Raw genomic sequence first — 16,829 nt, 5'->3', positions numbered from 1 at the left:
GTACTTTCCTGATTATGCTCTGATAATGATTTCTTCAGTTAATGCTCAGTACATTGGGAGATTAATTACCAGGAAATTGTAGTTAACATTTCATCAAAAATTGCTTTTTTCTGCCTAAAGAACAGTGTTGCTGTTCAGGGATCAGATTTGTTACCTTATCTTCCTATCTCATGTAACATGTTGATGTCAATGGGCTAATTTAAACAGTAGAGGAATAACAGAATTTGGCCTTAAGTATTTAAATCTAACAACAGTATTGAGAATGCCAGCATGAAAACAAATACTTAATCAATAACTGAGCCCAAAATATTCCTCTTTCATAGATTTGGGCACTTGGTAAAAAGTAATTACTTGTTTCTGTTTCGATTTCATCAAAAGCTAGCAAGCTGAATTATCTAGCTCCAAGGCTGAATTTGTCTCTTGCTGTTTTATCCAAGTATGAACACAGATAACACAGCTGGTCAGTTACAGAATTCTTATTTTAATATGTTCTTCTGGGAAGGTTCTTTGGCTAATTGGAAATGTACTTTACAGATTGATCTTTCAGAATACAGCAAGTAATTAATTTTCAGATCTTTAAAGGCTATCCTCTTACCAACAGGTTGCTAATCAGGCTCTGACTGCTATGCATCTTGAACTTTTCAGGCAGTGTTTTACACATCCTCATTTGTGTTCACTTTCTTAGTATTTCTGCCTAGCAAGTATTAAATAGGTGGATTTAGCTCACAGGTTTAGGCACTAAATTTCAGGTATCTGCATGCAGATATTCACACACTGACAGTGCATAAGCTCTTAAGTGTTGACCATGGAGGTCAAGACTTGCAGCCTGCTGATTCTAAGAGTAGGATATAATTACCTGTGTAGAGGAGTTTAATGCCATTTGAGATGTACCAGGCTACTAAAGCACAGAAGTAGTACTACCTGGTAAAACAATACTGAAACACTAGATTTGCACACAGGACACAAGACTATGAGATTCCAGAATAGCAATCTAACTGCTAAACAGGATGCTCTACACCACCTGAAGAGGCACTAGGTGCCTATGTTTGGGCAATTGAATTGTGTTCTAAAATACATTTATTTGACAGAATTGAGGTGTTCAAGAGATGAATACCTCTTTAAACTCTGTGACACAATTGATTTTGTATCATTTGACTATGGGCTTAATTCACCACAGGCATCCAGAGTAATTTTAGATGTCTTACAGTAGCCTGTATGGCCTTCAGCTGGTGTTAGAAGGATAGTCAAACTAGATTTTACTTCTTCATAGCAATTTAAACAGTTGTACTTTATTTTCTTTCTGTTATGAGAGTACAGGCTATTGCCCATGTCTTTGCAGGTACCTTCTAGACACATCAGGACACTATTTAATTCCCATCAAGTGTTCTCTCTTTTTTGTGGATTTTTTTTAATACAATCATACCTCTTCCTCCAGTTACCTCATGAATTTAACTTTCTAGACTTCCATTTATACCCACAAATTTCCCCTAGACCCTTTTCTATTTCTCCACAAATGTCCAAAAAGTGTTACCCATGACCACAAGTACTCAGCTCAGGCCTTAGAAAAGCAAATCAGATTCCTTATAGGATGTGGCTTGCTTGGTTTGGGGTTTCTTTGGTGTTGTTTGGGGTTTTTGTCTTGGGGCTTTCTCTGTGCATGTGTGTGTGCATGTGTGTGTTTTGTTGTGTTGTTTGGTTTTTTTTTTCCTGAAAAGGTGTGACTGGTTCATGTTCAGTCTCAGATCAACAGCAGCCTCCAGATTTCCACACACAGAACGCAGGCCTAACCTGGTATTCCCTACTCTGAATTTGGAGAGAAATAACTAGCATTGTAGCCAGGTGGGGGGTGGCCTCTTCTCCCAGGCAACCAGCAATAGAACAAGGGGACACAGTCTCAAGTTGTGCCAGGGTAGGTATAGGCTGGATGTTAGGAAGAAGTTCTTCACAGAGAGAGTGATTTGCCATTGGAATGGGCTGCCCAGGGAGGTGGTGGAGGCACCATCCCTGGGGGCCTTCAAGAAAAGCCTGGCTGAGGCACTTAGTGCCATGGTCTAGTTGATTGGATAGGGCTGGGTGCTAGGTTGGACTGGATGATCTTGGAGGTCTCTTCCAACCTGCTTGATTCTATGATTCTATGATTCTATATGTAGAGATGTTATATCTTACACTTGTCCATACTCACTTTTATTCTTTTTTTCATGTCCATTTTGCAAAATTACCAGGAACATTTTCAGCTCCAATGCTATATTCCCAAATGCATGCAGTTCCTCCAGTTTTCTTTCCGTCCTGTACAGCTTTCTGTCATTATATATGAGTTTTTTTCCCATGCTTACTGTTGCTTCTCAGTTGTAACTATGGGAACCAATTTTTTCCATTTGCATAAGTTACACAAGATCATACTGCACTGTTCCTCATGGAGGATAGGAGAAATAATTACTCCAAAAGCTGTTTATGGCATGACTCTGAAGTCTTCTTTAAGTTTTATACAATCAAAGCACGCTGGTACTGACATATCTGAAATGTTCGCTGAGATATTGCACTCAAAGAACTAATATCTTCCCTTGAGACTATAATAATCTCAAAGCCAAAAAAAAGAGCTGGAGTTATTTTCCACAAAAAATGTAGAAACACTCCCTAATTAGAACAACCATAAGAATGTAGGGTCTTGAGCAGAAATTTGGAAAGAATGTACCAACTTTATCCATCACATTCATTAGCATGAATTGGATTCAGAATGAAGTATTTCAGATTGAGAAACAAATGTGCTCTTTCCCCTGAATGGAAACACTTGTCACAAAATTTCATAATTCAACATTTTCATAATGTCTTGTACCAAAATAACAGTAAACTCAGGACTGCATCTGCATCACTGGCAAAAATTATATTCTTCAGAAAATGTTAAAAGAAAGAGGGAGTAATCTGTTCTCTGTGACTGTCGTGCCCTATTCCCTAACGTGGAGCTGTCTAAACCCCTGAAGCAGGAGTCTCCAGTGGTTACAGGACACTCCAAGGCTTTTTTGGAAAGAACTGCTGCAATTCTGAAAATGTACTCAGTCATATGAATGGTTGCTCCCAGGTTTCATTCTCGCTCTCGTATTTGTCTCACAGGTCTTTGGACTTCTCTTTTTCCTGAACTTAAATTCCTCTCATCTCTAAATTATGCCTTTACTGAAGTATGCAATAATTTGGCTTCCAACTGTCATAAAAGCTTCCCCAAAAAATTCTCTATTCACTCATTGATGTCCAAAAGACTCGTCCTACATAAACACATACAGTCCTGTGAAGGGGCAGGTAAGCCCTGTCTGCCAAAGTTGACTCTTTGTCCTGGAGTCCTGTATACCCCCAAATTCCTCTCCCTCTGTGGTTTGAATGGGAGAGGAAAAGGTGCAAAAAGACCTGTTTCCCCCCCCACCTTGCAGGCGTGAAGGGGGTGAGCAAGGTGCCCTTCCGGCACAAGGGGTGCCCTGTGCAGTGCCCACGCTGGCATCGGGCTGGGGATTGGCTGTGGTCTTCGCGCCTCTGCAGTGGTAACTCTGCTCTTTGTCTAGGAAGGGTATAAATATTGGGGGACTTCCTGCCTTGAGGTTCCCGCCTTGGAGTTTTTCCCTGCCTGGATAGATTCTGCAAGAAAGAGTCCCCTGGCACTCCGAAGGACAAGCTCCTGAGGGACAAGGCTGTCTCTGCTTTGGACAGCTTTCATCATAAACACCCTTTATGCAGGCTCAGTAGTCCTTAACGATCCTTGGATGGCTTCTGAAAGATAGCAAGGGGACAAGCATCTGGACTGCCCTTCCTTTCAGCCAGCCTGACTCACCTGTGAGTAAACATTAATGAGTAAACATTAATGGCTCAGCCTGATTAATAGTGGGGGATGCTATATTTAATAGCTCAGCCTTTTCAAACTTCTGACTTCCAAAATAGTCAATTCCACCTCTGGTATCCTTATAGATCTTCTCAACCTAACTGAATCTGCTAATTAAAACTAAATTAATTTCTGTATCTAGTTTTGGGGGTGGATTTTGGGGAAAATAAAATAACTCTGTCTTTCTATAAATTCCTGACTTGGCCACATTAATTCCCTGCCTCCACAACACTCTTGTTGCAGAACAGAAAGATATAGAATTAGAGAATCTATTTCCCTATAGAAAAAAAGCACCCTTCCATTTGCAATGACAAACAAAACCAGAGGTGTTGAACAAAACACACGGGGTTTTGGCCTAATATGTCCCAACATACTAACATATGGCCAGTAACCCTGTAGGCTCCACTTAAACTCATGATTCAGAGGTGGATGACATCATAATTATTTAGATTGTAGCTATTTGGGTGTCAAATACCACACATATATGCACACAGGAAAAATAAAAATAAACAAGATATTATACTCCATGAGTTCCTGCCTCCAGGTTTTATCAAGTAAGTAATTTCTTCAGCCAAACACACAACACAGACAACATATAATTACAATTAACAATGATTAATTATGATTAACACACCAGTAATTGTTATACACAAGGAAATGAAACACTAACTGGGCAAATGACATTACTTGCCTGTGGCAAAGACAACATTCTTTGACACCAGTCTATATTCCACAATGGAGAACTGAGGAAGCTCAATTCTTTCCACACCAGTGACTGCATTATCTCCACCTCTCCAGTAGAACTCAATGTCATCAGTTGTGTAGCCATCTGCAGGTCAAGCAGGAAAGTAAGTAAAAATTAACAGCAGATCAAAATGTATGTCCAAACAGTCTGCATAGGGTTTGTCATTTGAGACAATAAAAGTATCAGCAGCTGGAGTGGTGTATGATATTCTGTTCTGTATGCCTGTGTGAAGGTCTCCCAAAGAACTCTCTACCCAGAAATTTGAGGCAAATACTCCATTTTATTTTAATTTACATAAGGGTTAATGGCCTCAACAAGACAGAAAACAGTACATAATAACCTGCCAAATTGTAGATTAGCATGAGTTAAGACATCATTTGCATTTAGCACAAGTGTGTATTTCTGTCGATAATCACCAGAAGGAAGAGGATTATTCCATGAGTAGAGACAAACATAACTGGGGCAGATCTTTTCCACTGACACTAAAGAGTGTGAGTCTCATCACTTCCACTAGCTTCTGTAGTAGAGGACTACAGGTGAACATAGAAAATATAGTAGTATTTTCTGTAGATGGCCTACAGTCTCCAGCCAGTAATGGAAATGGAGCAGAAACTCCTGAAGTGCAAATACCGATTTGAATATTGCAATCCTAGGACGTGACTAGGTGGAAGAGAGAGAGAGAGACTCTGGCTTGGAACACAACTGCAAATCATAAATGGGGACGATCTGTAAGCCCAGGGGGCACCTGCAGCAAGACCATCCGTGCATAATAAAACATACTGAGAGAAAATAATATCACAGTGTTTGCCTTCCTGAAAATGAGTCTGATTAAAATATGAAAATTCATTCTCTTGTGAAGAAGATAAGCATCCAGCCCTCTTGCCAAGACTGTCTGGAGCAATAAGTGACTGCATTTTGCCCTAAAGCCATTTTTCTAGGATATATCTGTCTATCCAGAAATGCATGAGCCTTTGTATTTTTTTTTAAAGTAAAACACACAAACACACAATCCATAGAGGGATAATTATGAGCCATGCAGTGCTTCTAAACACCCACATAAATATTACACAGTTGTATAAAAGGAAAACTGCCCCACACCTGAACCAGGTTTTAAGTGCATTTTGTTAGATACATACAGCTTTCTATTTCCAGGGTACAGTTTTGTTCATCTAGTGGGTATCTTCTCAAGTCCATCATACAAGCTGCAGTGGTTGTGATTCTGAAATACAAACATCAAATAAAATTACTGTAAGCCAGGAATCCAGGTTTTGTTGTTGCTGTTCATTTTTCCAGGTGAAGACATTCTGAAGAATAGCTTACAGTAAGTGAAAATCTGGTCCACAGTTGTACACTGAGCAGCAGCTTAACACAACAGCAGTTATCCTGACTGCAATGGAGCAGCCACTGTGATTCACCCTTATGCAACCAGTCCTGACTGGGTTCGACAGATCTATCCACATATGCAAAAGCTACACAAACATTTGCTGAGATTAAAAAAATATGACTCTGTAGCAGAAAATGGGAGGCAAAAAAAAAAAAAAAACCTGCAATGAATGTCAAAATTATTAGAGCTGTGTGAATAACTGATTCCTTGGGTTTGTGGCAGGTCTACCTCAAATGTTGAAAAAAATCTGTAAAGTCCAGCAAAAGGCTTTGTTTCAAAGTTCAGTATATGTCTCTAGGCTCTCAGATTTAGAGAACTTTGTAATGAAGCAGCACACTGAATTTTACATTTTCTCCCCAAAGAACTCTATTTTTGCTTTGCTATTTCCAACGCTGGCAATTTAGCACACTAAAGATGAATTGGCAAAACTTTTCACCATTGATAAATCTGCACTTTTCACAGACTGCATCAAGTTGGAAGGGACCCTCACAGGTCATCTTGTCCAATCCCACTGCAGTGAGCAGGGGCACTTCCAACTAGATCAGGCTGTACAGGGCCACATCAAGTCTCATTCTGAATGTCTTCAGGAGCCTCAATCACATCCCCAGGCAACCTGTTTCAGGATTTTACCACTCCCACTGTAAAGAACTTCCTCCTTATGTCCAACCTAAATCTCTTCCCTGCTCCACCAAGCTCTTGTGTATCAGGAGTCTCAAGAACACACAAGGACAACCAAAACAATTCCATCAAAAGCTTCACAAAGTATCAGCACTTTACTTTTGAATTAATGGATACAGATATAGATATACACACTAATTTTTAGACTGATATAGCCATATGCTCATGACTAATCTTTGGCATATTTCGGTGTTTTGCTGAATCATAATCTTCATCAAGAGTAAGTAAATCATTATACATCATTTTCTTAATAATAGCTTCAAATAAATGTCATAGTTAAATTACCTTGACTAGTTCCATTTCTTACTGAGTCTTTCCTGATATAAACATGAGATGGAAATTGTAGCCTATTAGTTCTAACAGCTGGAAACCTCAGTGTTAAGGTCTTGCCCATGTGTTTTCTCCATTTTGAAGCTTTCTGTTCAATCCATTTACTGTTTCAATTTATAGTCTTCTAATCTAGTGAACTACTTCAAATTTTGGAGAAAATATTTCAAGAAGATAAAAGCAGCTAGGACTCTTTTTCCACCTCTTTCACAATAAAATGGATACTATGTTGTTTGTATGAATGCCCTACCCGGTCTCCCAGAAAAGGAAGGAATCTAGTTGATTGGATAGAGCTGGGTGATCAGTTGGACTGGAGGATCTTGGAGATCTTTCCTAACCTGGTTGATTCTATGATTCTATGAATGCATATCCTTAGCATATCGTTTATTTCAGATGGGTAACAACATAAGAGCCAAAGAAAGGGATTAAGACCATTGCAACTATCTCAGAGGACAAGAGACCCTTCTCTGATGGAGAATATATTTCTTTGCACAGGTGCAGACAATTGTGTGAGTACAAAGGCACTGGATGAGTTAAGAGAGGAAAACATCCAACGACCTGTTACTCAGCATATCTTCTCACTTGTGCTCCTACCAGTTCTAAGTAGGCACAAAGCTAATTTTTGTTCTTCGCGTTTTTCTGTGGCATAAACATCTCTCTGCCACTGCTCTTTACTCTGGCCATCCTCTGAATACCCTTACTGTAGTTGAACAGGCTCTGAGTTATCAAGTCACAGGAGGATACTAAGGTCAACTTTCTTCCAGCTGCCTGCTGGAAGATGCTCTGGTTCCCCTGTTAACGTGTCCCATTGGGCTGGAATAGTTTGCAAACAGCAACTCCACAGCTGCTCTGCAGTTTAGGGAACATCTCTGTAGCTACCATTTGCAAATGCCCTTCTGGATCCTCAAGCAAGATGCTATTAATTATGGAGATTAATGTCTCCTCAATATGATGACTACTACCAGCTCTAGCTAAGCATATAAAATTAGGCCTAGCAAAGGGTCTTAGAGAAGAAAATTGAGTCTTGAATGTGTGCTTTTGATGAGCAAGGACTTACCACGGATCAACTTGACAAAGCCATACTGATTGTGCAATCACACAAATCTTACTCCTGAGCCAGCTGATAACTATGCTTAACGTAAAACAACACATGGGCACTGCTTCTATAAGGTGTCCATCTCACGCTTCAGTACATTTCCCTACACTGACCTGGGCCTCATTTAAGATCTTGCAGCAGAATCCATATGAGCTATGCTGAAATAATAGAAAATGTTGTACCAGAATCTCAACTATTATGCTGTATAACTAGTTTTAAATGTCAGCCACGAAGAACACATATATTTACAAATGATTAATTTGTCAGAATTACTAAAATCTATGCAGATGGCAAACTTGTACTCCATTTATTAATTACCTTTTGGCTTTTTAAGGAATGTATTTTTAATTTTGGCCTATTCACATACTGTAGTGTCACAAGTTCCAGCACCAAAAACTGCATGATCTTGCTCAAGTAACTTTTTACACTACAACAAAATGTATTCCTTAATCATTATTCATAAATATCATTATTAATTCAAGTGATTATTCAATTTCATAAATATCCACTGCAAAAGAAAACATAGCTGAATATAGATAGAAACGGATTTACCCCATTTACTCAGAGCTGAGTGCTCAGAAGTCCCTCCTGAGTGAACACTTAAGCAACCAAATTTAACTTGCACAAATGCTCACCAAAAACAAATGTTAATTGCTCAGGCTTGTGCATGCTCCCAAGAAAACCAGGGTTTATATTTTATGGGATGGGATGCCACCTGACACAGAAGTACAATCAGGTTTCAAGAACTCATCATCACAGCAGTGACAGAGAAGCAATTACAAGCCAGAGAAAGATAAAGTAGTACACAGATACACAATTTGGGTGAAAGCAATACACAATGGAAATCTTTTTAATTGCTTAAAACTCCCTATGTCAGTTATCTTTCCTATGGATATTGATTCTTTCATCCTTCCCTGCTACTTTATTACTGCACTGGTCACCTTTGATCACATTGCTACATTGCATATGAACCCCACTTGTGACGTGTTGGGAGGTGCTGAACAAACAACTGACAGAAAGATATCTTCTTTTCCTCAAAAGTTCACATTGTAAATCAGTCTAAGCAATAGAAATACTTCTTTTGTGACTAGGTAACAGTCCTGATGGCCAGTTTGATCTTCTTTTCATTTTGATACAGAAGCACATTAATCCAAAAAAAGAGCAGAATTAAGTGTGGTTGCCTTGTCTGACAGATCATAATGAACATCTATCATGTTTTATATGCAGGTGATATCTTAACGAGTCCTTAATTCCTCCACTCTGTATGTTTATAATGTTTAGCAAAGTGGATTAATCAGAGAGACAGCAGAGAGGCTAGAGAGAAGTGCAGCTCAGGCAATGCCCCAAGAAGAAGTAGTAGTGCCTTATCTATGTTTGGATTCTTGTTCTTATACCTCTCAGCAAGCCTATGAGTGAAGCAGACACCATCACTGTTATCTAATCCTACTCACCAAAACATTCTAGCTAGTTTCAAACTAGCACAAACAGAAAAGCCTTGGTCTTTTCTGTCCCACATCACTTTCCAAGTGTGGAAGGACAATTTTGGGTTTAGAGAGACTATCTCAATGTATTACACAAAAAAAGGAGAATATCTGAAAATAATTCTGTCTTGTTAATGAAAATTGATGTTTACCTTTGAAGAGAACATTGGGTTTAGGTGTGATAATGCTGCATATTTATCAATGAAATAATGAATCTTTTTGTCTTGCAAACATCTATCATGTTTTATATACAGGTGATAACTTAATGAGTCCTTTCAGATAAAACACAGATTCCTCCACTCTGTATGTTTATAATGTTTAGCATAGTATTGCTAACAAAATTCTGTGACAAACACACAAGCAGCCAGAAAGACCATTTTTGATCCCCAGCCTGTATTTTCATTATTTGTTTTGCCTATTATTAAAAAAAAAAAGAAAAGAAAAAGAAAAAAGGAAGCAAGCTGTGGCATCATCATATGTTTAGTATGTTGTTCTGACCAAGGTGGAATGACAGTGCATATTGTGCTCAAAGAGAATTCCCCAGAAATGGGCTAAACTTCATAAAACCACTGTCCCATTCCTCCACTCTCATAGATTTTGCTGAGGCAGCAAACTACTGTCTCTACTTTGAAGTAGAGAGAAACCTTGGATAACTGAAGGTCAGGTCTTTCAAAACAGTGCTATGTTTTACATTGGTCAGAAGACAACACAGATTCAGTGTGGCCTTGGGATTACTTCGATTATGTATCTTTTGGAGGAACTGCTTTGCTTTATGGATCAGATATAATCAGATGCAACCCTCCAAAACTTCCCCTATTATTCTCAATAAGCCTGTGTTTTGTGGCATATAAAACTCTAGTTTCTGGTCTCATCCTACAGGATGAATCATTGCCTTCACACTGTGGCTTGAGACTAATGCCATCGGTATACCTGAAGCCACAATACAAGAAGACAGGCTAGTGTTAGACCACAGAAAGAGCAAACCTTTATATCAATGGAGCTAAGATTTAGATACTTTCTTCCCTCAGATCACAATGTCCTATATTTTTCAAGGTTTTAATTTCAGACAGTTATTCTTCATTAAGAAACTTTGCTGCTTCACACCATGCATATGTGACCTTTGTGTGTTTTCAGAGGCAAAGGAATGTAAAGAAGTGTGCAACACGTGAGCTACAGGGTGAAATCCCTGCTAAGCAAATACTGTCAAGTGAAATGCAGTCTGGTTGTGGACAACTATGTTTTGCTGCTCTTATCAAACATGCTATTTTATGACAGATAATCCCACCTGAATGACTCAAAATTTTAGAGCGTGACAGAAAGATTTCTATGTTTTATTACAATCACAAGTGTTCTAACCCCTGTCACCTTTTTATTGCATTGTCTGGGGGGATGGTTCCTCAGGTAAAGAAAACTAAAACATCTTGCATCATTTTTTGACATTTAACTACTTGTTGAAAGAATCCTAAACCTGCAGTTCCATACCAAGATGAAAGAAAGCCTAAAGAAAGTGCCTCCTTTGCTAGAACAGTTAATTATAGCAACAATATTTCCTGAACATTCTAAATGTCTTTAAAGTTTCATAAGATGAGACTATATTTATTTTCTCTAGAAAGATTCATCCAATTATATGTCATCCATGATATGTAATAGGAGTTAAAAATGTTGAAGGGCCAAGACCAAACTCATTGATAAAAAAGATCCAACTGTTGATAAAAAATGAAAGCAGGTAAATATAATGATACTAGACACATTATCCATTCACACCATTTTCCGTACTTCATTCACTTTTATATACTAGGGACTCTGTATCCTGCATTATCTATGTGCAGCAACACTGAATATTACCTGTGCTTACAAACACAACAAACTGGCAAGGACTTGCTTTGTTGGTACAGCTTAAACCATCAGAGTAAATGGAGTTACCTGTCCAAAGAATGCATTTCTTTTTTGTACTACTGAGTATTCCAGTCAGATTTTTCTAGGGCACTTAAGATTATTATGAGAAGATTTTTTTCTGCCATTTGTAATCATAAAAGCTATGACAGAAAAGGAAGAAAACACAGGTTAAGCCTAGAAGAGGTATAAAGTAAGATAACACAGGATCACTTTGTACCTCTGGTTTGGAGTATAACATATTGTAGTGCTGATCTCTGCTGTAAGAAATCACTGGGAGTACCCACAGTCATGGACTTAAACTGTGTCTGACTCTGCTCAGCCAGGGCTGCTTGCAGCTTTTCCTTTATCGACTCCAAACGCATCAAGAGGCAATATCAGCACCCACATTCAATCTTACTGCCTGTATTTTAGACAATATTCCCAGGTTTACAATTAATGTGTGTCTTTCTGCTTCCTGTAGCCAGTGGGCTTTCCAGATATGGTGACTACAGAAACAGATAAAACCTGACTGAAGGTGCTTCTGGCAAAATTAAGAAACATCAACTGTGTCATTTGTTTTCTACAGGCATCTTTCAGAGTTCCAGGGAAAGTTACATAATTTGCTATCCAGTATTTGGAATAACCTTGTACCAGGAAGTAAATATCAACAATACGTAACCACAGTGGGGAAATCTTCATGACAGAAGCACAGACCTGAGGCCGTAAAGCACTGTTCCATCCGGGTGAAGGCGAATCATTCGATTCTTCACAGTAACACCATGCACAAATGATTTCTTGTCATTTAAGAAGTAAGTGTCAGGCACCCAGAGCTGATCTGCCACTCGGTTGTCAAGCGTGAGGTTCAGAGGTATGCCAGCATAAGCCAGCCTCTTATCTCTCCAGTACTGCTGAAAATACATAGTCAAAGTGTAATCCTGGTGAAGGAAAAAAAAAAGAAGCACAACAGTCAGTCACACTTGGTGCAACTGGAAGAATTTTTCTTTTCAATTATTGGCTTATTTTGCATATTTTTTTTTTTAAGGAACAAAACAATTATTTAAAACATTAAAAACTCCTTTATTAAAAATTTTGAGTGATTCAAGTATTGCTCTGCTCTGAGGAAGTATTTCAAAGCTTAAGAAATTCATCTAGTGTTAGTATCTTTTTTTCTGCTCCTCCTTTTCTTTCACGCAGTTCCCCTGACAACTGCCCAAAATTCTGATGGTTGTGGAATGATAAATGAGATAAGAAAATACTGCCATCTTTTCCATTTTTAACAATGATAGAAGAATGAGAAAAAAAAAATCAAAGAGTTTTAAAGTACTATGCAAAATTCTGTCTGAAAAATCAGCTGCAAAGATGTCATTTATACATACGCCTTTATGTAAGATTGCATTTCACAGTGGCATAGCTTTTCTCATCAACAGGTGACACAGGTACTTAGGAGAACAGAAAATTGTGAAGTCCCACTAATGTCAATGTTTGGTTTCCATAATTCTGCCATTCAAGGCTCATAGTGCCTGTTGTGAGCTGTGATCACCAGCATAGAAGCCCAGACACAGATACATAGACATAAACTGTCGGGGTACGGAGGCTGGCGAGAGGTGAGATCGGAGTGCTGACGACTCGAGACAGCAGCTTCTAGGCATCTGTGCATCAGGACGATTTATTAAGGCAATACAGCGGTTTATATAGCCCCCAGAGGGGGTGTGCACAACCAGCCTGGGGGGGGCTGGCCGAAGTGGACAGTACAGATTGGCCCCAAGTTATGTGTAAGGCAGAGATAGGTTACCTGTGGTAAACAACCTGTGGCTCCCCACCCCAGGGGGGCTGTGTCCGCCCCAGGGGCTGGCAGATTCCACCCCCTGACAGCTGTGTGTGGGTTGCTCATAGTTCTCAGCCTAGGCCCCTGGGAGCCTGTAAGACCCAAGGACACTTCCCATCACAGGGCCTGATGTTTACATTCCATACCTTGTTGCAGGAGAAAGCTTCCCACAATAAACCATCCATTTTAAGATTTTTTTTATTTAATTTCAGAGTTTGTTAACCTGACTCAGCATGTTGTAATAATGCTACATTGAGACATTTGGGAAGTCTTAGAAAATGGGCTCATTCATTAGCTTCATGGTATTAAAAAAATAAAAAATTCTGGAAACATTTTAAAGTTAAGTGCCAGCAAAATTGAAACAAACAAACAAAAATGACATTAAATATCAAAATTTCCTGTTAGAACAGTGTAGTGGTTTGGGTGTTACCAGCCCCCCAACACACACACTTTGGAAATCACCCAGACTAGACTCAGCTGGTCTGGAAATTAGAATGAAGCTCATATTTATTTACATCTTAGCACAATATACAAGCAGATATTTGCAGTATATACAATTATATACAGAAATATACAAGGTAAAAGGTAATACAGAAGTACAACACTCCTCCCAGAAACCTGAGTCCCCAGAAGGGGCTCCCAACCTCCTTCCATCTTCTCCCACCCCTCTCAACCTTACTTGAGTCCAAAGGAAGAAGGGAGGTTTGGTCAGGGGGTTAGGAAGCAAAGTGGATTAATCAGAGAGACAGCAGAGAGGCTCGAGAGAAGTGCAGCTCAGGCAACGCCCCAAGAAGAAGTAGTAGTGCCTTATCTATGTTTGGATTCTTGTTCTTATACCTCTCAGCAAGCCTATGAGTGAAGCAGACACCATCACTGTTATCTAATCCTTCTCACCAAAACATTCTAGCTAGTTTCAAACTAGCACAAACAGAAAAGCCTTGGTCTTTTCCGTCCCCCATCACTTTCCAAGTGTGGAAGGATAATTTTGGGTTTAGAGAGACTATGTATTACACAAAAAAAGGAGAATATCTGAAAATAATTCTGTCTTGTTAATGAAAATTGATGTTTACCTTTGAAGAGAACATTGGGTTTAGGTATGATAATACTGCCATATTTATCAATGAAAGAAAAGAGACAGTAAGTGGAATCCATTAAAACTCAGATTTTCAACTTACAGAAATGCTCTAAAGGACAAAATTCATCATGAAGCTCTTCAGAAAACATCAAGAAATGCATGTCATTTCCAAACACATTTAAATATTTAGCAGCAGGTGTGTAAGCCACAGGATACCTGCACTTGCACCTGGTTCTACAAGCTGGTGATGCAAAACCCCTCAGGCTTGCTACCTATCTGAAAAAAGCATGTTAGGCTTTCTAAGTGGAGCTGTTGAGAATGGTCTGTTCCTGTAATGGGTTTCCTATGGAGACAACCCAGTTTCAGGCACTGCTCCTGCCCTGCTTCCCTCAAGCCCTACAGCATTTCCTTGAAATCAAATGAAACTTGAGGATGTCTTTCACATTCAGAGACTTTGCATTTTTTATTAATTGATTCATTCTCTCTAATGAGGGACCTGCTATAGCTTTAAGATATCACATTAATTGCTTAGGAATAAAAAAATCATTGCAGATATGAAAGACAATCTGTTCACATTTTAGGAAACTAATAGAAGACCTTTGAAAACAAAAGGTTCCAGTGATGGAAGAAAAGAGTCTCTGTGGAACTGCCTGGAAGGAAGATTATTCCTCAAAACTAAATTCGACATGACTGCTCAGGAGAACGTCCTTTGACTTTTTGTCAGAAGATTTCTTTGATAGAACTAATAGTTCCTGCTCACTGGTAAATGAGGTACATGCTACACTGGGTGCACTTGCCTCACTGCTGTTAGCATGTCAGGAAGAACATACCTTTCTGCATGTTCTCGGCAACCAATTTTCTGACACATGCATTAGAATGAATATCTTTTAACAGCTCTGTTTTGCCTTGATTAAAATTTGTTTCTATAAGCATTTGAAATCTGGTAAGTACTTGGTGTTTCTACTGGTTTGCACATCAATGACAAGGAATTGTAGTTCATAAAAGCACTACACCAAAAGTTCACTAGGCATAGATGCACAGTACGTGCACAAATGCTGAACAGATATAAAGAAATGGGGTAGCACTTCCCAGCATTTGGCATCCTGGCTTGTGTTAGAAACACTGTGGCCAGCAGGAACCAGGAGGTGATCATCCACCTGTACTTGGCACTGGCAAGGTCACACCACTAGTACTGTGGCTTGGATGGCAACACTCTGTGCTGGGTTAGGAACTGGCTGGAGGGCCGGACCCAGAGAGTGGTGGTGAATGGTGCCACATCCAGCTGGCGGCTGTCACTAGTGGTGTCCCTCAGGGATCTGTGCTGGGCCCCATCCTCTTTAACATCTTCATAGATGATCTGGATGAGGGCATGGAGTCAGTCATCAGCAAGTTTGCAGATGACACTAAGCTGGGGGCAGATGTGACTGGGTTGGAGGGCAGAAGGGCTCTGCAGCGGGACCTTGACCGCCTGGACAGATGGGCAGAGGCCAATGGGATGGGGTTCAATAGCTCCAAGTGCAGGGTGCTGCACTTTGGCCACAACAACCCCATGCAGAGATACAGGCTGGGGTCGGAGTGGCTGGAGAGCAGCCAAACAGAAAGGGATCTGGGGGTGCTGATTGATACCCACCTGAACATGAGCCAGCAGTGTGCCCAGGTGGCCAAGAGAGCCAGTGGCATCCTGGCCTGCATCAGGAATGATGTGGTCAGCAGGAGCAGGGAGGTCATTCTGCCCCTGTACTCTTCACTGGTTAGACCACACCTTGAGTACTGTGTTCAGTTCTGGGCCCCCCAGTTTAGGAGGGACATTGAGATGCTTGAGCATGTCCAGAGAAGGGCGACGAGGCTCTTGAAGGGCCTGGAGCACATGGCCTATGAGGAGCATCTGAGGGAACTGGAGTTGTTCACTCTGGACAAGAGGTGGCTGAGGGAAGACCTCACCACTCTCTGCAACTACCTGAACAGAGGTCAGAGTGAGGAGGGGCACAGCCTTTTCTCCTTGGTGTCAAGTGACAGGACTAAAGGAAATGGGCTTCAAGTTGTGCCAGAGGAGATTCAAGGTGAACATTGGGAAATATTTCTAAACAGAGAGGGTTATCAAACACTGGAATGGTCTGCTCAGGGCAGTGGTGGAGTCACTGCCCCTTGAAGTGTTGAAGCAGGACATGGACCTGGCATTTAGGGACACAGTTTAGTGTCAAACCTTCAGTGCTGGGTTAAGGGTTGGACTGGATGATCTTTGAGATCTCTTCCAAACAGCTGTGTTATGTGATTCTGTCAAATGAACTGGCTGACACCAAAGCAAAAGAGAAGCAGTACATGAGAACAAAGGAAAGCTCTAGGCTAGCCTCCTTTTTCCTTTGGCTTGAGATAAAATACATGTTAACACTTGTTATGGATGGAGTAACGGAGTAATTACCTAAGCAAAACACGCTTAACAAAACTGCCAATTTTCTATCCAGATGCACTGAGACCTAACCC

At 40.1% G+C, this 16,829-nt stretch overlaps 1 protein-coding gene across 1 annotated transcript in view; it reads right to left on the bottom strand.

Moving 5' to 3' along the window:
• GABRB3 (gamma-aminobutyric acid type A receptor subunit beta3) overlaps positions 1-16,829 on the bottom strand; it is a 130,801-nt gene that overhangs the window by 23,701 nt on the left and 90,271 nt on the right. The window contains exons 4-6 of the mRNA XM_064143516.1: positions 12,163-12,383; positions 5,744-5,826; positions 4,554-4,691 (exon numbers count right to left, since the gene is read on the bottom strand). Of these exons, the coding sequence (XP_063999586.1) occupies positions 4,554-4,691; positions 5,744-5,826; positions 12,163-12,383 (442 nt within the window). The remainder of the gene's footprint in view (positions 1-4,553; positions 4,692-5,743; positions 5,827-12,162; positions 12,384-16,829) is intronic.

The sequence above is a fragment of the Pogoniulus pusillus genome, chromosome 5, assembly GCF_015220805.1.
Source record: "Pogoniulus pusillus isolate bPogPus1 chromosome 5, bPogPus1.pri, whole genome shotgun sequence".
Taxonomy (NCBI): Eukaryota; Metazoa; Chordata; class Aves; order Piciformes; family Lybiidae; genus Pogoniulus; species Pogoniulus pusillus.
Note: the sequence above shows the minus strand (reverse complement) of the source record. Positions and strands in the feature narration are given on the sequence as shown.